General features: G+C 35.8%; 1 protein-coding gene across 5 annotated transcripts in view; it reads left to right on the top strand.

The window, feature by feature from the left end:
- slc28a3.L (solute carrier family 28 (concentrative nucleoside transporter), member 3 L homeolog) overlaps positions 1–23,998 on the top strand; it is a 29,485-nt gene extending 5,487 nt beyond the window's left edge. For 2 of the 5 annotated variants that reach the window (XM_041564438.1, XM_041564441.1), the window contains exons 3-18: positions 1,567–1,619; positions 2,236–2,327; positions 7,631–7,820; positions 8,461–8,614; positions 9,371–9,484; positions 11,859–11,936; positions 13,752–13,832; positions 14,445–14,525; positions 14,927–15,052; positions 15,162–15,292; positions 15,665–15,833; positions 16,223–16,420; positions 17,347–17,428; positions 19,172–19,270; positions 19,764–19,887; positions 23,536–23,998. In XM_041564438.1, coding sequence (XP_041420372.1) covers positions 1,567–1,619; positions 2,236–2,327; positions 7,631–7,820; positions 8,461–8,614; positions 9,371–9,484; positions 11,859–11,936; positions 13,752–13,832; positions 14,445–14,525; positions 14,927–15,052; positions 15,162–15,292; positions 15,665–15,833; positions 16,223–16,420; positions 17,347–17,428; positions 19,172–19,270; positions 19,764–19,887; positions 23,536–23,662 — 1,899 coding nt within the window. In that variant the 3' untranslated portion in view covers positions 23,663–23,998. Of the gene's footprint in view, positions 1–1,566; positions 1,645–2,235; positions 2,328–7,630; positions 7,821–8,460; positions 8,615–9,370; positions 9,485–11,858; positions 11,937–13,751; positions 13,833–14,444; positions 14,526–14,926; positions 15,053–15,161; positions 15,293–15,664; positions 15,834–16,222; positions 16,421–17,346; positions 17,429–19,171; positions 19,271–19,763; positions 19,888–23,535 lie in introns of those variants that run through there. The other 3 variants (XM_018259009.2, XM_041564451.1, XM_041564446.1) reach the window with 3 other exon arrangements.
- The last annotated feature ends 1,890 nt before the right edge of the window (positions 23,999–25,888 follow it).

Here is a 25,888-nt window from a genome sequence, read left to right as displayed (position 1 = left end):
ATTGCAGAGACAACTTCCAGTGTTCCATAGCCAACCATAAAAACATATATCTAATTTGGGTGCTAATATTTAATGCTAATTTAGAAGGCAATATTACCCCTTCATAGGTATTAAACTCAGTGTGAAGAGCAGAACATCTGTTTGTTTAATAACAAATGCTGATTTATAAATTGTATTAAGGCAACTTTAATGGAAGCTAGGGTTGAGTCTTTTGGATTTAGGGGTATAAGTTCCATTCAGCCTTTCTTTCATGTTTCTTATGCACCATGAACACTAGTAAATTTGAGTCTTGCATAATGTACACATGTACAGATAAATCCATTGTAAGTAGTTTAGATACTGGAGGAGCTGAGTTATTATTACAGAATTATAGATGGGGCTGCTGCTCAAGTAACAGGGAGTTGCTAATGATTTACAAGCAAAGTGTCAAGGCAATTGTCCTGAAGGGTAAATGGCCATGTTGGCTCTTTAACCATGTGGTAAGGTGGTTGTTTGGCTAGATGTACAGGTTAGTGGTTAGATTGATTGGTTAGAGAGTAGAGAGTTAAGTGCAGCTGATAATGCTGGTAATGGTATTGTCACAGCAAAGTAAAGACTTAAGAAATTTGGTTCTATCCTATGTCTGGGAAGACAAGGTTCAGAAGTGGATAGAGAGCCTGCTGTAGTAGTAAGCAGATGATGGTTAATAATTATACAATTTTAGTTTTTACAATATTAATTACAGAGTTGTGTTATTAATAGTAGTTGCGTAAAATAAAGCTGTGCCCTATCACCACCTTATACTCAGTGTTGTGCTTCTATTGTGGGTGGTTTAAAGGGGTTGTTCAACTTCAAATTAACTTTTAGTATGATGTAGAGAGTGAGACAATTTGTAATTGGTTTTGGTTTTCAGTTTTTACTATTTGTGGTTTTTGAGCTCTTTATTCAGCAGCTCTCCGGTTTGCAATTTCATCAATCCGGTCGCTTGTGTCCAAATTACCCTAGCAACCCTGCATTGATTTGAACAAGTGACTGGAATATGAATAGGAGAGGACCTGAATAGATGAGTAATTAGCAATAATGATAACTTTGTAGCTTTACAGAACATTTGTTTTTTAGATGGGGTCAGTGACCCCCATTTGAAATCTGGAAAGAGCTAGAAGAAAAAGGCAAATCATTAAAAAAAAAAAAAAAGGCCAATTGTAAAGTTTCTTAGAATTGGCCATTCTACAACATACTAAAGTTTAACTTGAAGGTAAACCACTCCTTTTAAGATATACAGCCTACCTTTACCACGTGCTCTACTGTTCAATAACAAGTTCCCTTTAGGCAGTAACATGAAGATGCCACCATGTTCTTCCAAAAAGTTAGCAAAGATGACAAAATGCCAAGAACTATCTCCTACAAGACAGGAATGGAAGGGGAGGAAGTGATTAGTAAAATATGCCAAAAATGCAGGATTTCCTATCGATGATTATTCTTGTCCAGCAAATTTCTGTAATCCCTTAGTAACAGTATCACCTGCAATGTCTCCAGCATAGAGGACATATTGCTATTATCTGAACTTTTAATGGATCTATTTTACAGCTTGACATATATGAAAATAGGAGCTCCGGTGATGAAAACCTGGAAAAGAAAAGGTACAGCATTTCAGATCACTTAAATGTAAGCAAACAATGGAATAAAGCCCTCTTTTATCACTCAAATAGGGACTGCACACACACACACACATACACACACAAACACACACATATAGTCAATTTGTAGTTAACAGTTCCAGAACCACCAGACCTCCCTTTGTGATATAGTGTTTTTATTATACATACACAGTATACAGAAGTCCAATGTTTCGGTCTTTGCTAGAACCTTTTTCAAGGATCCTAGCAAGGACCAAACATCAGACTTCTGTATAATGTGTATAAAATTAATAAAAAACACTATATCACAAAGGGAGTGATGGTCCTGGAATTGTTTTGCAGGCACATAAGGACTTTGTTATATATATAAATATCTACACTATATTTGCTTAGGTGTACGTGAGGCCTTCTAGAAATAGTTTTAACTAGCCATTTACAAACAGAACCTAAAGGCCATTTCTTTAGATTATATACAATCTGCTATGTTGACAAATGTGATACAATTCCTGTATACGACTGCTGTAAAAGTGTCTCATTCAAAAATAAATACTACCATACTATCATAATGGTCATTTCCATACATATTGTACCATGATCTTCTTTTTATGTTTTCATACAGCTGGATCGAAAGGAAATATGATAATGTGTGCTCTTTCTGTCAGAAACACAGAAGGCTAATGAAACATATAATCTATGGCATTTTGTTGGCTGGTAAGGACAACGATTTAGCAGGACCTTCTTTAAAGGGAAACTACCAAGAAAATAAATATGTTATCATGCCTGAAAACAATGTGCAAAAGTGAAAGAGAATAGTAAACACTTCTAAGGGATGAACTAAGTTTATGAGTTCTGGCCTAACACCTATATTGAATCCCTTACAGAAGAATTAGTCAAATACTGATCTGAATTTCAAACCTGCATATTGAACATTCAACAAGACAGCATTAGGGGGCACATTTACTTAGCTCGAGCGAAGGAATAGAATAAAAAATACTTCGAATTTCGAATGTTTTTTTTGGCTACTTCAACCATCGAATTGGCTACTTCGACCTTTCGACTACGAAATCATTTGACTATTCGACCATTCGATGGTTAATTAACCCTTGATATTCGACCCTAAGTAAATGTGCCCCTAGGTGTGAGCAAAGTGTGGTCACATAACTGACTTGTGAAGTATAACCCTAATAGACAGTGCTCTATTTCCCAAATATATCGCAACACAGTAATGATTATTTACTTACCACACCACAGTGTGCAAAGTGAAATTTTAGACGTAGTCACCATGGGGTTTTTTTCACTCAAAATGCAAGATTTTCCCCATAATTCAATGTGTTTGCCAGGTAGAGCTGCACCTGGCACAATTGCAGCCAATGTGTGAAAATCAAAACAGTTTCATTTGCACTTCAATGGGATTAGGACACACGATTGTAATGCATATTTTCAAAGCCAGGTTGGCATCATTTCTGGTATTAAGCCTAAGAGTGACACTTGATGATTACTTTGTCGCATCTGCGCTGCAGCGATTGACTCAGGCCACTGTGGGAACTCTAATGCTTGGTTCGGAAGTAGCAGTTGTTCCTGGGTTTCCACAGGGCATGCATAAATAGGTGCAACTACACCCAACACGAAAGAGGAAAAAGACAGTGGTGCCTAGAGCAACTACACTGAAGTGCAAGGAGCATGTGTTTATGCATGTACCTATAATGATTAGAATTTTTCATGTAACTGACTGCGGACAAGCGCAACTGTGATGCCATCTAGTATTTGTTTACATAAGAAAAGTGTTAGAAACATAAAGTCACAGAATCAATGCATTGCACTCATTAAATGTTCTTATCTCCCCTGCTTGTAAAGCAAGAACTCAAGATTTGGATTAGTGACTGATAATGCGAATAATAATCTCTGTAAAGCACTGCATACATGTATATAAAAATAATAAATGCCTATATGTCTAAACTAGAACCAATTAATATCCTGTGACTTGAAGAAGCTGAATTAAATCTGTGGTGTAACATTATGCCACAAGCCCCCCTCCAAAAAAAAATTTGAAGAGGGGCCCAGTGAGCTCAGCCACCCCCACCACCTCTCAATTAGGAGAGCGGCTAAGAAGGAGAGATATCCAGTCTAGGCCCACCTGTGACCTCAGGGTCTGCTACTTCTTTAGTAACTAGAAAAATTGAATGCATCTTCTTTCAAATCAATGTCATAATTTTTTCAACCCTTATCTATTTAAACTGATACTGTCATGGAAAAACATGTTTTTTCCAAAACACATCAAATAGTGCTGTTCCAGCAGAATTCTGCACTGAAATCCATTTCTCAAAAAAGAAAACAGTTTTTTTATATTCAAATTTGAAATCTGACATGGGGCTAGACATTTTGTCAGTTTCCCAGCTGCCCCAGTCATGTGACTTGTGCCTGCACTTTAGGATGGAACTACTTTCTGGCATGCTTTCTCCTACTTAATATAACTGAACCAGTCTCAGTGGGACTTGGCTTTTACTATTTAGTGCTGTTCTAAGTTCTTCAAGGTAACTGTTATCTTGTGTTAGGGAGCTGCTATCTCGTTACCTTCCCATTGTTCTGTTGTTAGGCTGCTGGGGGGGAAGGGAGGGGGTGATATCACTCCAACTTGCGGTACAGCAGTAAAGAGTGATTGAAGTTTATCAGAGCACAAGTCACATGACTGGAGGCAGCTGGGAAATTGACAATATGTCTAGCCCCATTCAAATTTGAATATAACAAAATCTGTTTGCTCTTTTGAGAAATGGATTTCAGTGCAGAATTCTGCTGAAGCAGCACTATTAACTATTTTTTTGAAAAAAACGTGTTTTCCCATGAAAGTATCCCTTTAAGTACTCATTAAATATTGGAACTGGCTGACACACAGTTATATGCAATTTAATTATTATGGTTCAAATAAAAATGCTCAGTTTTCAGGTTTGAGTACAAAATGCAAAACACAGTGCTTTCAGTTTGAATTTCACCTCAGATGGGGGGAACTTGCGGATTGTGTTTGCTTGATTCTGTTTTTGCATTCCAGAGAGCAAAATAACTGATTACACAGGTCAATGTTTAGTGATTAACTAACCTAAAGGTACTTTGATCCAGGAAAAATGATTGAAATTAGGATGTTTTTTAGTTATCTTCTTACAGTGGGGGGGATTTACCACTCCCCCAGACTAATACCCCAAAAGGGGCAGAGCTGAATCATTCTTTACCAGTTGAGAGGGGGTGAGTGTTAAAGTATTTACAGATAGCTAGATTTGTTCAGGCAATTCAGCCTAGTTTTACCATACAGTTAGACCAACTGGTTATGTACTTTGGGGCCTGTTTTGACAGGCTTTGTTTGTTTCAGCTCCCAGTATTAGTATATAGCAGTTTTCTCGTGGAGGTGTGAGGCTTTTAGGAGAAATTACACTAAAATATAACAGCATCTTAAAGAGGTACTCCATATATGAAGGGTTGAGATGCTCATGCCACAGAACCTCAGCAAAAAGATTGGATATAAACTCTATTGAAGTGCAAACAGTCAAGCATGTTAAAAATATCATCATCAAAATTCAAAATTCAAAATTCATCAAAAAATTCAAAATTCATCAAAAATTTTTATCCCTAGCAATATATTACATACATGGGTATTTAAAAAAAAAATTAAGGAAGAATAGACAGAGGTAGTTTCAAACAAGTGTTCATCTTAGGTACAAATCCACCAATCACAGGTTTGGTAACAAAAACAAATCAAAAAACATTTAGGAAGTTATTTACCAAAGTTGTGTTTTTCCTGAAGTTTGGGTGGGCAGTTTCAGTAAAACTCAAATTTTTCGGGATATTTTTTTTCAAGATTTATAATGCCCCAAAGCTGCAAAAAGCATGAATCGCCAGCTAAACACCGTAGAGGTCATGTAGAAGTCAATAGCAGAAGTCCCTTGAACCATTTGTAGATGTTTTTAGAATTCATGATTTTCAGGGGATTTTTTTTTGGTGGTTTGCTCTCAAAAACTCGATCAATTCGAGCTATTCGAGTTCATTTTCGCAGATAACTCGATCAATTTGAGTATTTGAGCTTTTCCCCCTGATTGCATGCATTCGAGTGTTTTACATTCAAGTTTTTTCATAAATAAGCAAACATTTGAGTTTTGAGTTTATTCGAGGTAGAAAAAAAACCTTGCAAACCTCACAAAGTCGACATTAATAAACACAGTCATTTTATATTTCTCAGTAAAATAAGTGATATAAAATATAAAAATGTATATTTCTATCAAATTTCATTACTCCCCCAAGTGACAAAAAGTAATCTAACAAGTATTATTGTCTTAAATATATACCAAACATTTTTACACAATCTTTGCTAATATGTGGTCTTCATACTTCATATGCCTGTCTTTTTCATTCATCATTATTCAGTTTAATTCAAGGGAAATGGAAGAAACACGATCTATGTAATAATGTTCAAACAGACTCTGTGCTGTGTCTAACAGCAGAGAATGAATTTCCATAATTTATACATACACTGCTCCATTGAAATTAGACCCAAAATATATTTTGTTGATCAGGGAGTTCACTATCCTGCTCTTATATCTAGAACAGTGATCCCCAACCAGTAGTTCGTGAGCAACATGTTGCTCTCCAACCCCTTGAATGTTGCTCCCAGTGGCCTCAAAGCAGGAGCTTATTTTTGAATTCCAGGCTTGGAGACAAGTTTTGGTTGTATAAAAACCAGGTGTACTACCAAATAGAGCCTAAATGTAGGTTGACAATCCACATAGGGGCTACTAAATGGCCAATCACAGCACTTAGTTGGCACCCCAAGAACATTTTTCATTGCAGTGTTGCTCCCCAACTCCTTTTACTTCTGAATGTTGCTCACAGGTTCCAAAGGTTGGGGATCCCTGATCTAGAATATTACAGGGTAACCCCAACAAATAACATATAGACACTGAATCCTAGAATCTAAACTATTTCTAATACTTTATTCATTCCTTATAGTAAACTATAAAACATGTATTCTGCACTGACAGGGACTTAAGTATAAAGTTTCTGTATGCTCATTAATACTCACATATACTGTATCAAGATTCAGCCAACAAATCTTACCTTTGATACCTATTTGGAAAGGACGAATAAAACCCTCACTTTAATGTAAGTACCTAATGCAGTTTCAAAATATCACCTTTATGGAGCATGGTTGGTAAAAAATTAACCTGAAAGGAATTGTTCAGGGTAAAAATAAAAACTGGGTAAATAGATAGTATGTGCAAAATAAAAAATGTTTCTAACATAGTTAGTTAGCCAAAAATGTAATGTATAAAGGTTGGAGTGACTGGATGTCTAACATAATAGCCAGAACACTACTTCCTGCTTTGCATCGCTCTTGGTTTCCACTGATTGGTTACCAGGCAGTGACTTGAGAGGGGGCAACATGGGCCATAACTCTTGCTTTTGAATCTGAGCTGCATGCTGAGGATCAATTGCAAACTCATTGAACAGTTATGTACCATGTGGCCTCCCTTCAAGTCGCTGACTAACTCAGAGTTAGAGAGCTGCAAACAGGAAGTAGAGTTCTGTTTTGTTATGTTATACATCCTCTCACTTCAGCCTTTATACATTACATTACATTTTTGGCTAACTAACTATATTAGATACCTTTTCTTTTTGCACAGTCTATCTATTTACCCAGTTTTTATTTGTGCACTGAACTGTTCCTTTAACGGCAATACTTTATTATTTTAATTTATTTTGTTTATTTATTGTTTTAATGTGTGAATGGCCTGACCAGGCAGTAGTTCCAGGGTCCCCTTTATGCCAGCATCTATAGTACACTTTCACGTAATGAATCAGGCACAAATTCCACTTGCAACTTTGGCAAATTGGTAGCAATTGTGGTAGGCTCAGCTCAGTTGCACAACTGCACTGCCCCCTTGTGACTGCAATAACACTGGAATTTTAGAATTATGACAGCAATTAAAGAACACAATTAATGCATGGTTTTGTTCCTATTGTATTTCCAACAGGTTTTCTAGCAATGGTGGTTGCAGCTTGTGTACTGAACTTCAGAAGGGCTCTGGCGCTATTTGTATTGACTTTGCTGGGCATTTTTTTCGTATTCTGGGATTTATTCATGGACAGATATGAAGGCAAGATTGTTAAACTGTTCTCCCCCATTGGAATTTTAATAAAGAAACATTGGTTTTGGATGAAATGGTAAGATTTGCCAATTTTGTAATAAATATAATTGTGTGGCTATGGTGAAGACTTTGGTTCAGAGTTGGGAAGGACAGTGCGCTACAAGGACTTTGACTGAGAAGTGAGAATAATTTGGATAAAACTGCTTTATTTTCACTGCATCTACAGCTACTGCAGATGTGGACATACAAGAACAGTAGAATTGGGGACTATCATTCATATCTCTCAAATAACTGAAAAGTGTACAGACATTTTGGATGTTATTTACTTAACTCCAAATTTATCTGGTTGGGCTTTTTGGGGCAAAACTCAAATGCTTGGTGTTTTTTTTTTTTTAAAAAAACTTGAATTTTTCGAGATTTATTATAGCATGTTCCTGCAAAAAGTCCAAATCTGGAAATCCACCGTTAAAGTTAAAATTATTTTGAAGGCAATTTGATGTATGAAGATCCAAATTATGAAAAAAAAACCTTATCTGGAAAAGTCCAGGTCCTGAGCATTCTGGATAACAGGTCCCAAACCTGTATATTGCTATAATTGTGGCATTTTACTGCGCTTCATCTAGACCAATAGAAATATGTTCCTTTAATGGTTGAGTTTTAGGATTTTGTGTCTTCAGTTACTAATTTAGTCATTTTATTTCCTTTTTCATCCATAGGGTGATTTGGATAAGTCTTGTAGCTGGAGTTATATGCTGGCTAATTTTTGATACAGCACAAATGGGGAGCAATCAATTGATATCATTTGGTGGGCTTGTGATGTATGTGCTCTTAATGTTCATCTTTTCTAAGCATCCTACCAAGGTACCGTATGTAAGAATTACAAACAATTTTTCTTTCCTTGTTTCAACAGAAATCACCCATACTTTTATTGATCATACAAACTGAATTTTAACATGTATGGGCAACTGTCTCCAACATCTATAACTAGGCATAGTTGGATGTATAATGTGTACATTATTACAAAAAAAACCTAAATATTTTCAGGATCTATTATATCCCGATCCTACAAAAATCCCGAATCTGAAAATCCGCCATCTCAGTCATGTCAAAGTCATGTATAAGTCAATGGGCGATGTCCCTATCCCAATTTGAAGATATTATGATTTGTGTTGGGTTTAGCCTGAAAATCCAATATTTTCATGGTTTTCTGGCAAAAGATTCAAAAGTCCAAAAAAATCATACAAGTCAGGTTTTCGCTCGATTTTATCAGTTTTTTTCCTAATCCGATTTATTTTAGTTATTTTATTAATATATAAGGCAAAATTGGGCCTGGGAGTTTGGTAGAGCTTTTTTTATTTTAATTATGAGATAAATTTGGATTTTAGTAAATAACCCCCCTTAATGTTTTTATATTTTGCATATTGTAAACCCATTTACCAATCAACATAATGAGGCTCATTTTCTAACATAAAAATATTATATGGACCTGTAGTTGCTGGAAATCTATGAAATACCTGCTAAGAAATCCTGCATGTTTTTTTTTCTCCCTGTGAATGTACAGAAAGAAAATTCAAGAAACGAATTATCACAGTTTTTCTAAACAATTGTAATACATTTGTGCCCTAGGTTCACTGGAGGCAAGTATTTTGGGGTGTTGGCCTGCAGTTCCTTTTGGGACTTCTGATTTTAAGAACAAAGCCAGGGTATGACGCCTTTGATTGGCTTGGGATACAAGTACAGGTAAGATATTGTGTAGACATTTAATAAAATAATCTCTAATATCTGCACATGTAGAGTATTTAGAGAAAAAAGTCCAAATAACAATAACAACTTCATACCTGATATTCAGGATTTGTCAACACCATCAAAACAGCGCTAGGTGCTATCGATTTAACCATTTCATTGCTGAACTGGTCTCCATGACCTATGCCATAAGTTGACACAAGCAATATGGCTGTGTCCTCTGGTTGGTCACACGTGTGGCACTCACAGTAATCCCTGCATTTTCAGTAATTCTATTACATTATTGGACATGAAAGCATAAAGGAAAAAATATCATTTGAAAACGTACATCTCTGCAATGAATGCTCCCGTCATTGTATTAAAAGGCACAGAATGTGGTCACTCCTCCAGATTCAGTTTAGATTACCCACATTTGGCATTTCCAGAAGACAGATATACAGTATAGTTTGTTTTCTAAACCGGAAAAAAGGATCCTAGCAGTATAGCTTTCACCTTATTAACTAATTAAAATGAGTGAGGTGAAACCTATACTGGAGGGTTCCTTGTTTGAATTTGAGTTAATCTGTGTACATTGTGACGCAATACAGCACTTTCTGCTGATTGCCTACAAGGCTAGATGGCTTGCTTGGAACATTTCGAAATAGAGAACTTAAATTCTTTGCCAGTTGTGAAAATACGATTAATAGTTTAACTATTGCATGACAGGAAATGTTAAGGCAATTTTAATGTTAAGGTATACAGGATAACCACTTCACTGCTCAGGTTTCTATTGCCTATACAGAAGGGATACTGCCATGTTTTTTTCAAAACGCTTTCGTTAATAGTGCTGCTCCAGCAACTGAAAAATCCAATTTTCAAAAGAGCAAGCTGATTTTTTTTTATATTTAATTTTGAAATCTAGCATGGGGCTAGACATATTGTCAGTAGCCCCCAGTCATGTAACTTGTGCTCTGATAAACATCTATCACTCTTTACTGCTGTACTGCAAATTTGAATGATATCACTCCCTCCCTTCCCCCCTCCCAGCAGCCACAACAGAACAATGGAAAGGTAACCAGATAGCAGCTCCCTAACACAAGATAACAGCTCCCTGGTAAATCTAAGAACAGCACTCAATAGTAAAAATCCAGGTCCCGCTGCAACACCTTCAGTTACATTGAGTAGGAGAAACAACAGCCTGCCAGTAAGCAGTTCCATAGTGCCGCATTGGCTCTTTCTGAAGCACATGACCAGGCAAAATTATCTGAGATGGCCAATATTACAACTAAAAGAGAATACACTTAGCGGCAGATTTATCAAGGGTCAAATTTCGAGGTAATGGAAGTTTTTTTAAACTCCCAACAACTCAAAATTAAAAATTAAAAAAGACCAACCGAAATGTATTTAACAAATTGAATTTTTTAACTTCGAGTGAATAGGGTGTTTTGATCGCTTGGATCGAATATGGATCTTATTTGACAAAATTCGATTCAAAGTATTTTCAAAAAAAACTTTGATTTTTCAAAGTCTACCAAATGACTCCAAATAGGTTCTAGGAAGTCCCCCATAGGGTAAAACAGCAATTCGGCAGGTTTTAGATGGCGAATAGTCCAAGTCGAATTTTTAAAGAGACAGTACATGATAAATTTCAATTTTTTTTCAAATTCTAATCGAATTTGGACTATTCCCTAGTCGAAGTACACTACGGGGCGCATTTACTAAGCTCGAGTGAAGGATTCGAATGAAAAATAATTAGAATTTCGAAGTATTTTTTTGGGTACTTCGACCATCGAATAGGCTACTACGACCTTCGACTTCGACTCGAACGATTCAAACTAAAAAACGTTTGACTATTCGACCATTCGATAATCGAAGTACTGTCTCTTTAAAAAAAAACTTTGACTACATATTTCGGCAGTTTAAACCTACCGAGGTACAATGTTAGCCTATGGGGACCTTCCCCATCACTTTTCTAAGCTTTTTTTGATCGAAGAAAAATTCTTTGATCGATCGCTTAAAATCGTTCGAATTGTTAGATTCAAAGGATTTTATAGTTCGATCGAACGATTTTTATTCGATCGTAGGATTTGCACTAAAATCTTTCGAATTCGATATTCAAATTCGAAGGATTTATTCAACCCTTAGTAAATGTGTCCCTAAAATTAGCTCGAAATTCGAATTTAAAAATTAGATCTTTCAATTCGACCCTTGATAAATCTGCCCCTTTTTGTTTCAGGAAATACATTTTAAATGGTAAAGTGAAAACAGTGTAATTTAGAAATAAAAACTACATCATAAAAATCATGAGAGTCCATTTAAATATGTAATAGATGAAGGGGTATTTTCAAATGAAAAATATCAAGAAAAAAACTATATTTTTGTTATTTTTCAGACATTTCTGGAATATTCAAACACTGGCTCAAAGTTTGTATTTGGTGAAAAATATCTTGATCATTTTTTTGCCTTTAAGGTGAGTATACCATTTTGCAGATTTTCATGGTTAAAATTAAGGACCAGTTTTATTATACGTCACTTAGTAGTGTGATATTTTAAAGTGATACTAACCGTATATACTCGAGTATAAGCCGACCCGAGTATAAGCCGAGGTACCTAATTTTACCTACGAAAACTGGGAAAACTTATTGACTCTAGTACAAGCCTAGACACAACTACAGCCCTGTCTCCCAGCAGCGCACATTCTGCCAAAGCGACCCCCCAGTGATCAACCGGACTTCTTTGCAAAGTTGATGGTGACAGAGAATTGCCAAACGAATTACTGTGTGCATTGTACCACTGTCCCACTACCATGTGCAGAGGGTGCTATGTGATATTGCCATCACTGTTAATCTTTTGTATAACCAACAGAGGGCGCTGTGTGATATTGCCATCACTGTTAATCCTTCATATAACCAACAGAGGGCGCTGTGTGATATTGCCATCACTGTTATTCTTTGATATAACCAACAGAGGGCGCTGTGTGATATTGCAATCACTGTTAATCCTTCATATAACCAACAGAGGGCACTGTGTGATGTTGCCATCACTGTTAATCCTTCATATAACCAACAGAGGGCGCTGTGTGATATTGCAGTCACTGTTATTCTTTTTTATAACCAACAGAGGGCGCTGTGTGATATTGCCATCACTGTTAATCCTTCATATAACCAACAGGTGGCGCTGTGTGATATTGCAGTCACTGTTATTCTTTCATATAACCAACAGAGGGTGCACTGTTATTCTTTCATATAACCAACAGAGGGCGCACTGTTATTCTTTCATATAACCAACAGAGGGTGCTGTGTGATATTGCAGTCACTGTTATTCTTTCATATAACCAACAGAGGGCGCACTGTTATTCTTTCATATAACCAACAGATGGCACTGTGTGATATTGCAGTCACTGTTATTCTTTCATATAACCAACAGAGGGCGCACTGTTATTCTTTCATATAACCAACAGAGGGTGCTGTGTGTTATTGCAGTCACTGTTATTCTTTCATATAACCAACAGAGGGCGCACTGTTATTCTTTCATATAACCAACAGAGGGTGCACTGTTATTCTTTCATATAACCGACAGAGGGCGCTGTGTGATATTGCAGTCTCTCCCCAAGTGAACTGTTGGTATAGGAATGATTAAAAGTGACTGCAATCTCAGCTACTGCCCGCTGACCCGAGTATAAGCCGAGGTAGACTTTTTCAGCACATTTTGGATGCTGAAAAACTCGGCTTATACTCGAGTATATACGGTACATTCCAATCACTGTCAAAACTGGGCTTTGACAACATTGCTTCATTCAGCAGTGCACTGAGTTATATTTAACTCTGTAATGCTGGTCTGGTGGTGATGAAATCCTTCTACTCTATATACAGTATACTCTAGATTGAATTTTGTTGAATTGTCATGTTGTAGATCTCAAGTATTGTTTGGGCATGATCTCTCTGTGTAGCTTCCCATAGGCTGATGCCAGCCTGTCAATGGAGCTACAGCGGTGTGCGTTTAAGAGAGGATTCACTTTTCTCCTCGTATAAAAAAAAACAGACATATCACTTGATCTTAGAGGTTTACAATACTAACAGATATTTTACCATGGTTCTGTATGTCAAAAGTCTTTAAATCTGTGTTAAGAACAAAGAATGCTGACTTACATTAATTTTCTCCTTAATTATAAAAAAAGTATGATATCTGTAGAGGCTAATTCAATAACTGAAACGTCAATGGAATCCTTTCAACTCTTATAATATAAAGTGTGCTGAGACAACACTTTTTTACTTTCATTATCTAGGTATTACCAATTGTCGTCTTCTTCAGCACAGTTATGTCCATGCTTTATTTCATGGGCTTCATGCAATGGCTGATTAAAAAGGTAGGTACATACCATTTGTGTTTAATTTAGGGATGCACTAAATCCACTATTATGGGATTTGGCAGAATCCCAAATCCTTCATGAAAAAACCCTAATTTGCTATATGAATTTGTCCCTTGTACAGTATGGCCTAAATATGTCAATGTAAGGTCACTTATTCTTGTAATGACACACAGGTATCTTGATATCCTTTTCCAAGTGATCTCTGCTCCGGTGCATGCTCAGTTAAGTTAACTACATATGCTCCTGCCCACAGACATCAAATGAAGATCACATTTTGATACATTTAAAAAGACAACATTTTTACATGGGTAATGCTTACTTTTTCATGACTGTAGAAATCAATTCTCAGTAGCGCTAAAATCACAAGGCCCCTGTTACATAGTGAGATTAGTAACTGATGCTTTCTTCCTGATAGAAACACATTCTATTATTTCCTATGTGCACATTTAAAACAACTTGCAGCAGTTACTAAGACAGATAGGTAGACAAACAGACAGGCAACATCCATCAACAAATTGTAGGCCATGTTGAGTGAGATTTTAGTAGGCTGTAAAATGATTTCAATGTACATCATTATATCCTGTTAGTGTGGATCTTGTTTTCCCCAAGGTTGGATGGCTGATGCAAAAAACAATGGGAACATCTCCGACAGAGTCTCTTGTTGCAGCTGGAAACATATTTGTTGGACAGGTATGAACAGTTTATATTTACATTTAATGGTTTGATGAATCTACACGTACACATGTGAAAGCTTGAGTAACAGTCTTTTTTGACCCATCTCAAATAAATCGCCAAGGCCCTCAGGACCTCTCAAATAACCACACTGTGCCTAACTAGGGCATGCCATCAGACATACATAGACCTTGTGCATAAACCAACTCAGGTCACAATAATCAGCTTATATCAACCAATGTATAGCCAGGTTTACACTTACAGGACATCCTGAGGAGAAGGGCATACCTGAAGGAGAAAATAATTTTACGTTCATCTCTTAGTATTTCCATTGATAATGAAAACGTTTAGTACAATTACATGTGAATGTAAATATTTATGAAATGACGTCTCTCTTTTTTCTTTTTTTTTTTTTGTAGACAGAATCTCCTCTTTTGATCAGACCATATTTAGAACATCTAACAAGATCTGAAATCCATGCTGTTATGACTGCAGGCTTTGCAACAATTGCAGGAAGTGTATTAGGTGCTTATATCTCATTTGGGGTAAGTAAACAAAATATTGAGTATATATCAGTGTTGGCTTCCTAAATATATATTTTAATGTACTTGCATCACCTATTAATATAGTTACAATTTTTCCCAAAAATTGTAGGTTTCTTCTTCACATTTACTAACTGCTTCTGTGATGTCTGCCCCAGCTGCACTGGCTGTAGCCAAACTTTTTTGGCCAGAAACAGAACCTATAAAGGTCAATATGAAACATGGGATGACACTAGAAAAGGGGTAAGTGAAATTAAACTAGTTTAAAATAGGGGGTAGTTCAAAAGTTTATTTTTGTTTTGTACTTATGTATCCATAGGGGCAGATACAGGTGAAGTAATCTGTTTTCTGTTTCATAACTGACTAACCAGAATGCATTGCTGTTTTATGTGGGTTGCAATACTTTCTGCTAATTCAGATAGGAAATACTATCATTAGCATTGGTGCCTTGTAGCACTGGGATCCTGAGTTCAGTTTTACCCAGGGCACTATCTACTACTACTAATTATGAGGATTGTTACTACATTTCTCTATAAAACAGAGGCAATTGTAATATGTGTTATTAGGGGGCTCTGACCATTTTGATTTGTTTGTTTTGATTGTTTGTTCATACAGGGAAGCTAGAAATATATTAGAAGCTGCAAGTCAAGGTGCCTCTGCTTCGATTTCTTTGATAGCGAACATTGCGGTGAACTTGATGGCCTTTCTATCACTACTGGCTTTCTTTAATTCAGCTCTTTCATGGTTGGGCAATATGTTTGACTACCCACAGCTGAGCTTTGAGGTATCTATACAAGATGTATTTTTGAAAACTAGAAATATTCATCTCAGTGCTGCGCAATATGTTGGCGCTTTAAAAATACATGTTAATAATAATAATAAATCTATATGGATACTATGCAGATGCAGGGTAAGATACTAAACTATTCAAAATGAACTGTAAACAAAATCTTTTCTGTAGTACTATGGCATAAGAGGCATTTTAATTCTACTCTGGCCAATTCCTGGGCCTAACAAACCTATGTGATTCAAGATGTAATTTATTATTGTATTTTGTTTTGACACTAAAATATAGTGTCATCATTGCCTGCTGCTAAATAACATTGCTGCTCCATTATCATCAGGATGTATTATGATTTCATGTTCACTTAACCTGGTTTATTTATTTGACAGGTAATCTGTTCCTATGTCTTCATGCCTTTCTCTTTTATGATGGGTGTGGACTGGGAAGACAGTTTTATACTTGGAAAACTTATTGGATACAAGACATTTTTCAATGAGTTTGTGGCTTATGAATATCTCGCTGGATTGATCAAAAAACGAAAAGACAGCGGACCCATGTATATCGAAGGAATAAAGCAGTATATGTCAGTGAGTATCACAATAAAACATTTTACTTGTGTTTAATTTGTGTGCAGCTAAAGTAAATGGTGCACTGCGAACTTATCATAAAGCCAGAAAACAAATATAACCATAACATTTCAACTTTGACAACTGACAACTCGGAAAATGTTATTTAATAAATATGCAATATTGGCACAGACATTGGCATATATTTATATAGTGAGTTTGTGTTTGGGCATGACCAAAAATCTATTTCTAATTTCAAAAATGCAAAACTATATGGGATTGATGTAGTGGGGACAAAAAAAAAGAAGACTCTAAGGGCCAGATTTATCAAAAATCAAGTTTGCGGAACTTTGAGGAAAATGCAGAGAAAAAACGTGTCTGATGAAGGGGCCCGCCCCCGAAACGTTACATTGTAATAAACACGCAGGGCTTTGCCCGCATGCATCGAGCTCTGAGTGCCAGTTTTTCTTTTATTACGAGAAAAAACGTGGACATGAAAAATACACGTAAAAGAAAAAGAATGAAAAAGTTACCAAAAAGCTGGCAAGTAAAAGCTGGCAAGGTTCAATATAATGTAAGTCAAATGTGAACAAAATGTTCAAATTTTTTTCATGCATGAAAAGGTTTTTAAAACAGCGCTCTCCCAAAAGAGGTTGCATAGTTTAAAGAAAGGGCTTTTATTCTTTTATACCAAATAAGGCTGAACCAGGACATGTCTAGTTTCATTCAAAAAAAATATTTTAGATGGCCTTAGGTTGATCCCATTGATCAACTAAAAAATAATTAGTTTAACTTGATGTTACTATGTATGTTACAGTGCAAATCAGATGCTTTTTTGTATCTTAGCAGTCAAAGCTACGTAGAAACATCTAACGGGATATAATATTGTGATCCTAAATTATAACATCCACAAAAGTAAGATATTTTTGTTTTGCATATTTCAATAGATTCGGTCTGAAACAATTGCAACATATGCCTTGTGTGGATTCGCAAACTTTGGCTCCTTGGGAATCACTATTGGAGGCCTAAGTATGATCAGCGCATATTTTATTTTATTTATTTTTCATTTGTAATATTACATATATGGGGGAATTTAATATGCCTTATTTGTGAATAAATGTTCACAAAAGTCATTGCGAACATTAGCGATCAAGATTTTCACAGTTTACCACGATGTATAGTGAGCGATGTAATATTCACCTGCGAAAGATTTTACATTGCAAGCATCGCTAAACTCGCAAAAAACTATTTTAATAGCTATATACTATATATAATACTGTTTTTTTATCAACTACAGTATATTCTGCTAATGCCCTATGTTTGTCTGTTGCAGAAATACCATTCCAGCTATATGCAACAAAAAAAAGCAATTTGCCCTAGTGCAGTGACTGATAGCAAACAGTCAGCAGTCAGCATTCATCAGTCTTGGTTCTCTCTTCTTACTTCTTCTAAGAGTAACAAAGTGCAGAGCAGTTGCTAGACTATTAATCCCAACATAGCTTGCTAGACCTTGAGGAATATCACCTAAATAAGTTTCTACCTGCACAGTGTTTCTACCTGCAGAGTGTGGGAGCTGCTAAGCAAATGTTGCATGTGGTCAAAGTGTTGCTTCTGAATTAAGCGTTTAGAAGGTGTTAAAAACCTAAAGGCGTTTCAAACTAAAAAGGTGTTTTTGAGGAATTGCTCTTGGAGACTGTGTACCCAGTGTAAATATGAGTGGGTTTGCTGGAATCACTCAGTGTGTGTCTTGCACATGTATGTGGTGTTGGAGCAGCAGTTCCATGTAGTATTTACATGTGAGAGATGTCGGTGGGTTTTCATCTTGGAATCTGGACTGCAGATTCTAAAGCTGTCCATAGATGCATTAAAAATATTGTCCTAGTGAATGGAATTATGAGCAGCAATCAGCATGCTTTATAAAGAATAGGTCATGTCAGACAAATATGATTGCTTTTTATGATGAGGTAAGTAAGATGCTGAACAACAGCCCCTCAAATGCTTTCTAAACTAAGGTCTGTTGGGCTTAATGAAGACGTTTGTGCATGGATAGGAAACTGGCTACAGGATCGGGTACAGAGGGTGGTTGTTAATGGTACATTCTCTACTTGGAGTAAGGTTCTTAGTGGGGTCCCTTGCAGCAGGATCTTGACAAACTGGCAACCTGGGTGGCTAAGTGGAAGATGAGATTCAATGTTGATAAATGTAAAATCATGCAAATGGAATGTAGAAAACTGCACTATGCAAATCCATTATGGAAAAGGACCTTGGAGTTCTTAGATAGATAATAAACGTGGCTGTAGCAAGCAATGCCAGTCAGCAGCTGTAGGGAAAACAAGGACTTGAGCTGTATTAAAAGGGGCATAGCTTTGCGGTAGGAGGGGGTTATTCTTATACTGTACAGAGCACTGGTTAGGCCCCATCTAGAATATGCCGTACAGTTTTGGTCTTCAGCTCTCCAAATGAGACATTATTGAATTAGAGAGGGTCCAGAGAAGGGCAACTAAGCCATTTTGGGGTTGTTCACACTGGAACGTGTGTCTTTTTTCAACCTCACTTACTATGTTAGACTATGTTAGACTGATGAACGGCTGCCTGGCATTTCAGAGCATTGCCTCCACCCACTCCTGGCTCCAAAATATTTTATCCTGGCAACATATCAATTTGTATAAATGATATATTATTTAATCTGGATTTCAAATGCAGAGGTGTTTACACATTGTGTATTTAAAATTAACCGCATACCTTTATTTTTTTCTCTTTTTATTTGTTCAGGCTCAATGGCTCCCAGTAGGAAAGGTGACATAGCAAGTGGTGCCATTAGGGCTATGATCGCTGGCACAGTTGCATGCTTCATGACTGCTTGCATTGCAGGTATTTCAGTTGATATAAGGTTGCCTTTGTATTTGTCTTTCTAAAATAAAAATAGTTAATATGTATCTGTATAATTTAACATCTAAACACACACTAATTAAAGGGGTAGTTCACCTTTACATTGTTAATGGGTAACATTTTATTTAAAAAAAACGCAAATCCACCATCTATAGTGTACTATTTATTACTTCCCAGCTTTCTTGTAGCTGCCTCAGTCCAGTGGTCTTCAGGGTAGTATAATATGCACATTTCAGTGCAAGTTATGCTTCAACTTAAAGGCCAGGCATCAACATCCACATCAAATCACATGGTATAGTGTAGTACAAGGCTCACTTGCACCTGAGAACAAGATGGTGCAATCTTTAAGTTACCACAAGTAGGCACAAATGCAATGAACATTTTCTAATGGGTGCGATTTTGTTCCACTGTCATGTACATTATAAGGGATATAATAAATCCTAAACAGTATTCTTTTTTATTATATAATCTTCAGGCTTATTAACCCAACCAGTTGAAGAAATGTCATGCAGAGATCTGTTGGAAAGTTCACTGCTCAATATAAGTTCACCTGTTAACTCAACAGAAGTAGTGGACTGTTGCAAGACACTCTTCAAATGGTACAGTATACATATATTTGCATCCTTTTGAAAAACATTTTTTTCAAAAATAAATACTTATATGTGTAGAAAATAATTGATCTTGGAATAAGGTAAAGTTTTTTCATGGGCCCAACAGAGGGACATGAGGGATATTTGTGATACCATTTGTAAGTGATGTAGTATGAAAACTTATATACACTCGATTGTTAAGTAAAAGGTAATTATATCATGGAGACCTAATGTGATGCAAATATCTTTGTATCAAAACATTTGACTACCCAATTATACCCAATTATCAATTCCAAAATGACTGATTCTAAGTAACTTTTGAATCGGCCTTCAGTTTTTATATTTTGTAGTTTTTGAATTATTTTTTTTTTTTTTATTATAATTATTTGCCTTCTTCTGATCCTTTCCAGCTTTTAATGGGGGGGTCACTGGGGGTTATTTATTAAAGTTGGAATGCCAAACACTCAAAAAGATTTTTTACTATAAAATCTGAATTCTTAGTGGAAAATTTATTATTAGACCCCGAGGATGGAAAAAGTCTGAATCTGAAAATTATGCATCTAAGACCTGCCCAGGTTGTATATAAGTCAATGGGAGAGAGCACTATCCTATTTGGAAGTTTCTGTGGTCTGTACTGGAATTAGCCCGGAAATCCGACTTTTCGGGAAAAAATCCCAAAAAAACTGTTTTGATAATAAATAAGGTCAAATCATGGATTCTAGTTTGGTCAGACTTTTTTATTTTAAATTATAAGAAAAAATCTGATTTTGATAAATAACCTCCTTATTGTTATTGCTACTTTTTATTACTCTATTCAGGCCCCCTCCTATTCATATTCCTGTCTGAAAATGCAAACTGGAGAGTTGCTGAATGTAAATCTAAATAACTCAAAAACTACAAAACGGAAAATGAAAACCAATTGCAGGTTGTCTCAAAATATCACTCTCTGCATCATACTAAAAGTTAATTTAAAGATGGATAACCCCTACAATGTTAAAAAGTTACAATCAAGTTCAACTCCTTCTAATGATTCTCAGTGCATATATATATATATATATATATATATATATATATATATATATATATATATATATATATATATATATATATATATATATATATATATATAGATATATAACCAATACAAAAAAAGCCGCACTCCTAGGTCTTATCAAATACAACATTTTTCAAGTGTTTGTTTATTCAACGTTTCGGCAACAATCCGCGTGCCGTCTTCAGGCACGCGGATTGTTGCCGAAACGTTGAATAAACAAACACTTGAAAAATTTTGTATTTGATAAGACCTAGGAGTGCGGCTTTTTTTGTATTGGTTACATGTTCGTTTGACCTGCACCCAGGCTGTTGGCCTTTGGGTCATGAGTGCACCGTAGTGGGTTGTTTTATATATATATATATATATATATATATATATATATATATATATATATATATATTATATATTTTATATATATATATATATATATATATATATATATATATATATGTTTCCAATGAGTATCCACACTCCAAAGCAGTTATCAATGGCGGGGTGCACGGTAATTGTTTATGCATCAAAAAAATCTTCTGACCAGCACTCCCTTTTAAAAGCTTAATTCTTTTATTTTCATTCTGTAATGTCCGACATTTCGGTCCACATTAGGACCTTATCCTTGAAAAAGGTCCAATGTGGACCGAAACGTCGGATATTACAGAATGACAATAAAAGAATTAAGCTTTTAAAAGGGAGTGCTGGTCAGAAGATTTTTTTGATGCATAAACAATTACCGTGCACCCCGCCATTGATAACTGCTTTGGAGTGTGGATACTCATTGGAAAACATATATATATATATATATATATATATATATATATATATATATATATATATATATATATATATATATATATAATATATATATATATATATATATATATATATATATATATATATATATATATATATATATATATAAGCATTCACAAAGTACCTGCACTCCTTCCTTGTTGTTCGAATATGGGTGCTTGGTCAATCAGCGTATACAATGTTCAAAGTGGACCAGCACACCGAAGTTTTCAATCAAAAGAGTTTTATTTCAACATCACTCATGTGTCCAACGTTTCGGCCCACATTAGGGCCTTTATCAAGGATGATAAAGGCCCTAATGTGGGCCGAAACGTTGGACACATGAGTGATGTTGAAATAAAACTCTTTTGATTGAAAACTTCGGTGTGCTGGTCCACTTTGAACATTATATATATATATATATATATATATATATATATATATATATATCCCGGGCAAATGCCCCTAAGTCTTTACTAACCCCTCGGCGCAGATTGTGTACAGCAGAGTTCACGGGTGCCACCTTCAGCCGCTTTTGTAATCTTCGGGTCTTCTCCTGGCACTTCGGCAATTTCCGTGAGTTTCAACGCATGCGCAGTGGATGCGAAATAGAAATTTGCTCCAACTGCGCATGCGCCGATATGGCACTTATGTCCTAAAGATTACAGAAGAGAAGAAGATGGCGACCCTGAACTCTGCTGGACAGTATGTGCACCGTGGGGTAAGTAAAGACTAAGGGGCATTTCACCGGGGTAGCAGCTAAGCTGGGGGGGAAGAGGGAGGGGGTCTATGTAGGGTAGGGAGTAGGGTTTTTTAGCTTTAGGGTTTGCTTCTCCTTTAAAGCACTCTTGTGCCAGCGCTTGGTCTAACCGACATTCTGGAGATGAACAACTACTATAAACAATAAAAAACTATTCCTTGTACAAATATGAATGAGCAGGAAGCCCTAGCTAATTAACATACACCTGTAAGTAGTTCCTTTTTCTAAAGCTCAAGTGAAAGCTCCACCCCAATTTCCTGGGATGAACTGGGTCACAGGAGTTAATTAAAAATGTCTCTGGGGTCCCAAATAGGCCCATTGTCCTACATTTCACACCATTCCCTGTACAGTGGGAATTGGAAGAATGAATGTGGGGGATAGACTGCCTCCTGCAGACCAGTCTGGGTCAGTACTAAATATTACTATTAAAAATGCATAGAGAGAGAGAAGGGAAATAGTGTACACCCTGTTAAAATTATTGTATTGTATTAGACATTATTGAAGTAAGGTCATGGAATTACGAATTCCAAGGTTACTTCTAATATCCTCATATTTTACAACATGGGCCACATTATTTTCTGTAATACACACATTTTAGCAAGTCATGTGAAATTACATAACGAAGCATCAACTATAAGCGAAGGCATCAATAAGTGCTGTTTGAAAGGATATATTTTACAGGTCAATTGTAGTAGATTGGAACTATGCCTACATTAGATTTGAGTGTTTTTTTTAGTTTGCTGTTTTTTTAGTTTGCTGTTTACCTTCTACGAATACTTTCAGGGCTACACTAATTGCATTTTCAGCACAGCCATTCTAGCTGGATTTTCTATCTTTATCCCATTGTAAGGCCCTGAGGTCAGGGCCCTTATTACCTAATGTATCAGTTAGTCACTTATTATGTACCTTTATGTAACATTAAGCACAATAAGCACTTTGGAATATATTAGTAGTTTATAAATAAATGTAATCAAAACAATTCTTTTATAAGTATATCGCATGTTTATGATTACTATTACACAGAGAAAATTGACTACTTCTACTTCTTTTCTAGGGTGGTCGCCGATGGACCTTCAAATGTTACAATTAGTGGAAATTACAGCATGAGCTCACTGACTGGTTGTTGCCAACTGGTGCACTCTCCCTCCTTTAACTGTAGTTGGTTTGATCCACTGCAGTAGAATGGACTGTTCTATTTTGAAAATAATTTTAGGAAAGTGCAAAGGATCCACAGATTGTAAGATAAAAAAAAGTATTTTAAATAGTATTATTTGTTTTTTTTTACTTTTGTAAAGACCATTCCAATAACAATTCTGTAGAACATGTATTCTTGCAAATCATTTTCAGGTTGAATGTCTGTATAAAAAGGTCACAAATATTGAAGTATGTGCACATATTGCATATGATATGGAGAAATGATGAGGAAAAATATTTTTTCAACATCAGTCTATTTTCCTTCAGACAGATTCTGACAATGTGTGAATATTTCAACCATATAAAATTATGCATTTTATTTATGACAGAGAATCCTTCTATTTATTCTATTTGGTTGGTTGGTTGGAAGCAATGCGTGGTGCTGCTGTGTGGTTTAGAAGCTTCCAGCAGTTTAATATGTTTACTGAAAACTTTAGTGATATGGATCCTTTTGTCCAGGTTCACCAAAAAATCATACTGCACCAAGTCCAGGAAGCCTTTAAAGGGAGATTTTCTTGACACAGAAATATGATGGGACACAAATTAGGGTTCGGGTATGGGGTGGGACGGGGAAGACTATGGGGCCTATTTACTAACATTCAAATTTCCATTTTTTTCATGAATTGAAGTTTTTCTCTAAAAGTTTGTGATTTTGTTACATTTCTCTAACACTCTAGAAATTATAGTTTTATCAAATGTAAAAACCACAAAAAAAAACTCTATTACAAAACTATGGCAAGTAAAAGCGATCGAGGTCCCATAGAAGTCAATAGGAGCTGTGCTGATCCTATTGGACCTTTTTCTAGCCTTTCAGACTTTTAGAGACTTTCTGATTTTTTTTCACTAGTATTTATCTGAATAACTCAAATTTCATATGTTTTTAGTGCATCATTGATATTTTTTTTATTTATTTATTTATGCTTTTTATATTCAGATCTTTTAATAAATTTCATGTTTATTTGTGGTTTAAAAAAATCTCTAAAACCACTAAAATGAGAATGTTGATAAATGGGCGTCCCTGTGTGGCTGATGCTGGCAGTGCTGTATTCATGCATAAAGTACAGGGGTTTTGATTCTTCTCCAAAGTGTGAGGATCTGCGGAGTTTTAGAGTTTGTAACATTCAAACACAGATAATAATTGGGTTTGTTAAAAAAAGGAAAAAGTCAAGTTCAATCCGTTATTGAATTAATACCTATATAGATCCTGAAAGCTCCAGAGAGATACAAAAAAAGCTAAAGCATCTTCTGAAGCATCTGTGTGACTGTAAACCAATCAGTGCTCACTGTAATGTGTCTATCCTTTGTAAGCCGTGTGTTCTCATTCATTTCCTTTATTGTGGCTGAATGCACTGCGGCTGAATGTCAAAAACAGCAGATGGAAACACACCTACTTAACCATCTGCTCCCTGGCATTCATCTGTTCACAACTTTGAACATACTGCATTTTCTGCATATTGCCTTGTAGTTCAGTATTTTATCAGAAACACATCACATAACACAACTAGGGCATGTAGCGATATTAAAACAGTGCAGAATATTTACAATGGAACAAATCAGAAAACAAAAAACTAATTTTAAAGGAAGTGTTATGTTATTTTGTAGTCAATATGGTTGCCTCTTTGCCATTGTTTTAACTGCCTAGCCAGTAAAAATTAAGCTTGATGACAATGTGGCATCCCCAGTAGAGGTATGCAATCTGTTAACTGGAAACACGTTATCCAGAAAGCTCTAAATTACAGGAAATCTGCCTCTCATAGACTCCATTTTAATCACATAATTCAAAATTTTAAAAGTTATTTTCTTTTACTCTTTAGTAATAAAACAGCCACTTGTACTTGATCCCAACAAAGATATAAATAATCCTTAGTGGATGCAAAATAATCCCACTGGGTTTAATAAGGTGCAGATTTATCAAGGGTCGAATTTCGAAGTGCAAAAAACTTTATCCATCGAATAGGTTAGTTCGACATTCGAAGGCGAAGGATTTTTAAAATCGTACGATCGTTTGATGAAATCGTTCGAAACGTTCATTTCGAACGATTTCATCGTGCGATCGTACGATTGTACTTTCCTTTGATTTCTCAAAACGTGCCCAAACACTCAAGATGGGTTATAGGAGGTAACCCATAGGCTAAACAGCAATTCGGCAGGTTTAAGATGGCGAAGTGTTGAAGTCAAACTTTTTTAAAGAGACAGTACTTCGATTTTCGAAG

Source organism: Xenopus laevis, chromosome 1L, assembly GCF_017654675.1.
Source record: "Xenopus laevis strain J_2021 chromosome 1L, Xenopus_laevis_v10.1, whole genome shotgun sequence".
NCBI classification, from domain to species: Eukaryota; Metazoa; Chordata; class Amphibia; order Anura; family Pipidae; genus Xenopus; species Xenopus laevis.
This window is presented reverse-complemented; position numbering and strand designations above follow the sequence as displayed.